At 37.5% G+C, this 7389-nt stretch overlaps 1 protein-coding gene across 1 annotated transcript; it reads right to left on the minus strand.

Moving 5' to 3' along the window:
* Positions 1–378: 378 nt before the first annotated feature.
* LOC104218689 (subtilisin-like protease SBT1.8) lies at positions 379–3021 on the minus strand. The gene is made up of 2 exons (XM_009769237.2): positions 2279–3021; positions 379–2140 (listed from the first exon to the last, which is right to left on the minus strand). The coding sequence occupies exons 1-2, from the start codon at positions 2940–2942 to the stop codon at positions 519–521; spliced, it is 2286 nt and encodes a 761-aa protein (XP_009767539.1). The 5' UTR covers positions 2943–3021; the 3' UTR covers positions 379–518.
* Between the last annotated feature and the right edge of the window lie 4368 nt (positions 3022–7389).

The raw sequence follows: 7389 nt of genomic DNA on the forward strand, positions 1-7389 counted from the left end.
AAGTGTATAAAACTTGTATAATTTTTGTATATAACATACATAATGTATATATATACAAAAAATATACAAATTTTATATATATTTTTTACTATTATTTTTATAGCGGCTATACAATGTCATTTTTAAAAAAAGTAACGTGTATCCTTAATCGCTTCAGCTACAACCTAACATGTCGTTTCTTTAATTCTTTTAAATATTTTTATGTATTCTGCTTGTTCTACGATCATCTTGACTGAGAATAAGAGTTTTGACCTTGTGGCCTGTGAGGTTATCGTTTTGTAATTACAAATGCTTTCAGTATTTATGATAGAGAAAAATGATGAGGGGCCAATTAGATCTTGGATTCCATTAAGTTAGTAGACATTTCATTTCCACTAATCAGAGATGCAGTTATTTATGGCATAGCATCATCCCTTGTAGTAGTTGTACAATATGATAGGATTAGCACCCTATAAGTTAAAGCATTAATTAGCACCATACATGCAAATATTTCACTGGGAAAAAGGAATGTTTCCAATCTAATTGAGGTCTGTCATCCAGGAAAATGCAACTGGACTCCTCACTTGATTTTCAGCATTTTCCCATGAAATCCAACCAAATGCATTCCCTGTTTTAACACCTTTCTTGGACACAAATGTGACTGTGTAATGGAGTTTTTCTCCTACTTTCTTGAATACAAGCTTTGGCGGCTTCACAGTCGCTGTAACAGATGAAGGAGCATCTATGGCTACTTCATACACAGACTCTGCAGCTCCAACATTGGTCACTTCCCGAGTGTAACGAACAACTCGTGTTGAGTTAATCCCAAACAAGACCGAGAACGAGGGGTAATTGATCTGCCCAGCGTCTGCAAACTTGTTTGCACAAGTGAAGTTGACTCTTTTGACAATAGCTTGTATTTGATCCATAGGGTAGTCCAAGGAGCACAAGAACTTGATATGATCCTGAATTCTAATGTCGTACACGAGTCCTGGGGAGAGTGCTTTCTGGGGATTTACATGGCCTGATCCATGAGCCAATGGATTGGAAAATATACCGTCCTCTGCAGAATCACGAAACGAGGAGTTGGTGTTATCTTGATTGTACGCAGTTGTCATGATTGCTGATTTAATCGCGCTTGGACTCCATTCTGGATGTACAGCTTTTATCAATGCAGCAACTCCTGTAACATGAGGACAAGCCATAGAAGTGCCAGAAATGATATTGAATGAAGTCTTTCGCGTATCAACATCAAGTGAAGTTGGCCCTACATTTTCAGGCCAAGCTGCCAAGATATTCACTCCAGGACCAATGACATCAGGCTTTAATATCTGAGGAGCAATTGCATTTGGCCCTCTTGAGCTAAATCCAGCGACAACTGGGGATGGTTTAACTTTCACCACTGTCCCAAGAAAAGTAAAATCAACTGTTGGATTGCTTTCTGTTTTCACATATTCTCTTATTACATCCCCCACCTTCCTCCCAACAGCCACTGCAGGCAATAATTGGCTATCCGCGACTAACTCCTCTCCTGTTTCGGGTGTATTGGCTAATATCATCCCTATTCCATTTGCTTCCTTCACTACCAGTCCCTTCTCAACTCTATCATTAGCCCCCCGGTCACATAATACTACTTTTCCACGAACCACATTTGGATCAAGCGAACCACGTAAGCACAAATTGCTAGACGAGTTGTTTCCTTTTGGGTAAATTAAGCTCAGTGATTTATTTTCCATTTCTTTTCCACTATACAACGACACACCTTGAAGTCTTTGGCCATTACCCAAAGTAACAAAAGCAGGAAAGTCTCGGTCAAGAGTTGCAGCACCAACAGTAATTACCCATGGAGCCGTGTTCACAACTGTTGATATCCTAGGACCATCATTCCCGGCTGAACACGACACAAGAATGCCTTTCTCAATAGCAGCGAAAGCACCTAGAGCAATGGCATCGTTGTAATATGTTGTTGCATTATTAGACAATGACACGGACAATACATCAACACCATCCATAATAGCACGGTCGAAGGCAGCAAGAATATCAGAGCCAGCACAAGTTTCATTCCAGCACACTTTGTAGCTCGCTATACGGGCTTGTGGTGCCATCCCTCGTGCAGTCCCTTTCGCATAGCCAAAGAGACTAGCATTTGCCACAATGGATCCTGCATGCAATATGAGTTCAACTGAATCCAGCCTTTTTGACACGATATATATATACACACGAGAATAATTACTAACTTTCAATAAATAGCACGTAATTTATTAAATGCATCAAGTTTAAATCTTGAATAGGCCACTACCTGCAGCTGTGCTCGCAGTATGAGTGCCATGACCGTTATGGTCCCGGGGCGATTCAATCTCCTTAGAGCAGCTGCTAGAGACCTTACAACCTTTAACAAAATACTGAGCACCAATAAGTTTCTTATTGCAACGCACATTCGGGTCGAAATCAGGTGCCGATTGGCATTCACCACGCCATCTAGACGGCACATTAGACATGCCCACATCACTAAAACTTTTAGACTCGGGCCAAATTCCACTATCAAGAACTCCAATAATAACATCTTGAGCAGCATTATTTAATTCTGGTAAAGTACGTCCAGCCCATGAATTGAGATTATCGAGGCCAAGAAATTCAGGGGTACGGGTTGTTTGAAGGGTGTAAAAAGTGTCTTCATAGACATTAACGACAGAATCAGATTGGCGGAGTAAATCAACTTCATGGGGATAAAGACTTGCAGCAAAACCGTGAGAGGCAATGTCGTAAGTGTAGAGAAGAGAATTTTTATTTGAAGAAGTGAGAGACTGGAGATAGGATTTGTACCATTGATGGTGAGTAGAGAAAGAAGGAGGTTTGAGGTGATGTTTCATGTGTACAATGTAGGTTTTTTTGGTGGGAATTGCAGCCATTGATGAGTGGAGAAAGAGAAGTAGAATGGTGTACAACAAAATTACTGCTCCCATTAGTAAAGAAAACAGAAGAGGATGAAAATGATACTGACGAAATAAACAAAGAAGATGAGCAAACTGTGTGTGAAAGAGAGAAAAGGAGGGGTTTTTATTTTCAGTTACCACCTTATTTTAAGTCAAATTTTGACCCTGAAATTATATATCTTGAGATTAGGATGAACTTTGGTTTGAAGTGTATAATTGATTCCCTTTTTTATGTCTTCAGGTATATGGTTGCGGATATACTTTATCATTCAATTGAGTTTGACCATATTTTATACTTTCTCCATTTTGATCCTACATGGTGATGTTTGCTTCGTCGAAGAGGTTTTAGGGGAATAGAAAAGATTTTAAGACTTATGTTCGTGTGGTTATAAAATATATTATTACAAATAAAATAAAAGTTTTAAAGTTAAAAATTATGTCATAGAAATGGGTGATTCTTCTTTTTTAGACTCTTTTTAAAATAAAACAGCAAGAGTAATAATTAGTTTAAGTAGATGCATTGACTTATGTTCTTAAATAATAGTGATGAATTTCTTTATCGACAGATGCCACCAATTTACTCTCGTTAGCTTAAGTTGAAAATTAAACTGTGTATATTTATTCTAGCCAAAATACCTTACCACTCCCTAAACTTGACATGGATTATTAGTTACAGCCTTAAATTATTTGTGATCTTAATTACCCCTCAATTTGGCCTTTTGAGAGCCAGTACCCCCTGAATGCTGATGTGGCAAAGAGTATGGGTGCACTCGCCTACCACGTGGATTATTCTGTATATGTAAAATTTTTATAAAAAATAAAATATATTTTTACCTTTATAAGTATGTTACTTTTTTAGATAATTTTGTTCGAATCCAATTTTCCAAATGCTTTTTTCTATGACAGTGCTGTTCAGGTCAATTTACTCATACCTTGATAAGTTGTATACATTCCTTAAAATCGGCGAAGTATAAAACACATAAATTATATGTGTGCAATGCCTGGGGTCTATGTGCTTCAATAAGGAATAAAGAAATTAGAGTTCATTTTACTTAAGCTGAGAGATTCAAAATAGAATGCTAAATGTGTTTAGTAGTCTAAAGTCTAAACTGGGGAATTAGGGGAAAGTGAATTAAATCCAATTATAACTACAGAGTCTGTCGAGCTCAGGGCGAATTAAATGGGATGAGATAGTCATAAACGTTGCATGAGATAAGGACATAATTAATTTGACTACAAGATTTAGGTAGAAATGACAATCATGTGGCCACTTTAAAAGAACTGTTACTTAGAAATTAGTTAGTGCGTCCTGAACTTTAGTTTTCTGTTCAATTTTTTGGGATAAAAATGTCCTGCATTATCCTGAAATTAAGGTTTTAGTTTAAAATTCAAGACAAAATAAGTACCGACTGATCCCTAAATGACATCCCTGAAAATACTTATTTGTGCACTTGGTTTATTTTTTCCTCTCCTTTAGCTTTTTTTATTTTTGACTTTTACTTTTTTTTCTTCTAATTTGCCAGTAGTTATTACGAGGCTTTAACCGTTCATTGAGATTTTGTGTGTGTGTGTTTGGGAGGGAGAAGGGAGGGGGGGGGGGGGTGTTGTTGCAATATGAAAAACTAGATGGCTCAGAAAATTAAAATTAAATCTTGATGTATGAAACTTTAACATAAAAACGAAAAATATATGCTGTCAATGATTTTACTTCAAATTGTATCAAGATTATTAGATTGCACGAAATGAAATTTTCGATCGAAGACTTCATTCCGAAGGGATATGATACAGTTTCCTCTACCGAGAATCAGATTCATTTGAAAATAACAGAATGGCAGCTTTTGGTAATTATAAAATGCTAAAACTCAATTAGTTCTTCTATATATAAGCTACGTTCGAGCATAAATATTCCACAGGCGAAAGCGCACACAAATAATAGCTACCAATCTAACATTTCATAATTTAAGAGTTAATTTGAATAAATTTGTTTACACTTAAAATCGGATAACAATTGAATTTATATGCGATTTTAAGGATACGTGATGTAACTTGATACAAATTGAAAAAACAGATTAATACTGAGATTAATGATAAGAAAATAAAGACAAACCATCCAAATTGAAAAGTCTTAGCCTTGAAGTTTGATCACCCTCGAGCAAGAAAGCGCCACAATCGATATCAAAACAAAATCACAAGATAATAAGAACTAGAAATAATAGTGTATTGCCTTTTGATGCATATTACAATGTGTGTTACAAATGATCAGATCCCTTTATATAGTAAGGGAATCCTACTTTAGATACAATTCTACAAAAGGTAAGAAATCTCATGATTAGCTAATCAGTGGGTCTCTTGCGGATAGTGCCGAGATTTCCGTCGTGCCGTGATATCCGACCGGTCACGGATATTACAGCCTTCCGTTATTCGGTCCGATAGTATTTCCTCGAGCTTGATCGGGGACGAGGTTGGTTCCGGAGTTACGAGCTCGATGATATATTCTAACTTCGTACCTTGATCCAGAATCGATCTCCAACCCATCTCATTTCAGTCTCGATCTTTCGTGCAGCATGCGAGCCCGGTTTCAACCATATACAGATAGTCCCCTCATTTTTCCGAGAGTTAATGACGAGAAACGATTGTGAGCACGTGATTTTTGTTTTGCGCGACAATCGCTCCAAAAGAATAAAAAAATAATAACAATTGGTCCTGCTGTACAATTTTTGGATTTCTGTACGGCACTTTGTTAATTATTTGTGACTTTTGCCCATTTTTATTTTTATTTTTATTTAAAAACAAAATACAAAAGATGTGTGTGTCATGCATAATTCGAACCGTAATCCGGTTGTTAAATAGAAAATCATAAATAAGCATCCTCGTCCGTGATTTTTGTTTTGTTTGATTTTACCTATTTTGAAATATTTTAATGTGTGTGCAAATAATTGTATTAAGTGTGTATTTAATTTTAATTTGATTTTGCTTAGGTTTGTTTTTAAAATAAAGAAGAAAAAAGAAATAAAAAAAAATCTTCTTCTTCCGGACTTGGGCCAATTTTAAATAAATTGGCCCAAAACAAACTCAGCCCAAAACCAGGCCTGCCCGGTCCACACCAGCTAAACACCAGAGCGTCCAAACGACGTCGTGTTAATCCAGGTTGATCTGGGCCGTTGATCTCAGATTGATCAACGGCCAAGATCACCTCCCCATAACCCACTGATGACCCCGACCCGTTTCCACCCGGATCAACCCAAACCCTCTAAAAGATGAAACGACACCGTTTCCTTCGAGCTGAAGGATCCTGGCCCTTCATCGCATCTCATCCAACGGCCAGGATCCACCTACCCACTAACTATATAAGTCGTTAACCTTACCCTGCCCCCCTATCCAATACCCCAGCTTCTGTCTTCACCTTCTTCCCCATCAAACCCTAGAGCCGCCCCTGTATCCTTCACCATGAAAACCGGCGGCATGAACGCCGGTGACCTTCACCTTAACACCCTAGAATCCCCTGGCCATCCTAAACATAGATCTGTTAACTACTTAACTCAAATACCATCCCACCTTCTCGAATCTTCATTTGAAGATTCGAGTTAAAACTCGATCTACACCGTTTAACCCCAGTTTCACACCAGACACTCCCCAGACCCCTCGTGACCAAACCATGCTTGGTTTGGTCCGAATCTGATCAGGGAAGCATGAATCCCAGATCTGATTTTTGGAACTTTGTGGTTCTTCGTCACTGGTCCATATCCGTTCAAACCGAAGAGATTAAGGTCTAATGGACCTTAATCGAAGTGTTTCTCATCCGAGAAACACTTCGTTTAAAAGTCCATCCAACCTTAAAGAAGGTCTGTTCAAACACCAGTGGATTTTTCTGATTTGTTCCTTAAAAAGCTTCTAAGGTGAGTTAATTTTCTTTTCTTTATTTCAGTTCGTATGTTTGTGTGTTGTTAAAGGTCTGTCCGTATGGCCAAACTTTTTGTTTTGTGTTTTTGAACTGCTATTGTCTACCTTGGCCGGACCTCTGTATTCAGTCAAGTCTTTCTTCATAATGCGTGTGTATAAAATGTATGTTCAATTGAATTCGTAATTAGTCATTCATTTAGTTCCTAGGGCCTTTCTGTGTTAACATTGCAATATGAACCCCTTATGTGATACTGTTAAATGTCTGATTTTTGGCTACGATTGTATGTGTTAATGCTAATATAGTCGAGTCGACATATGTCGTCAATTAGTTTCAACTGTCTGAACAAGAATAAATCGATTTGCTTCTGTTGAACATTGCCTGAATCAATTAAGAACTAAGTTCAGTTACTTATAGTTGTTAATGTGATTTCAGAAACCTAAGGCTTGGTCTGTAATTGTAATCTGAATTGATGTCATGTGCATTTGTGCACAACATGTGCATAAAGGTCCTGTTTGAATTAAAATAGTTTGACAGCATATGCTGTCAGACTACATTCTGCTGCCCATACTCTACTTT

This window comes from Nicotiana sylvestris, chromosome 8, assembly GCF_000393655.2.
Source record: "Nicotiana sylvestris chromosome 8, ASM39365v2, whole genome shotgun sequence".
NCBI lineage: Eukaryota > Viridiplantae > Streptophyta > Magnoliopsida > Solanales > Solanaceae > Nicotiana > Nicotiana sylvestris.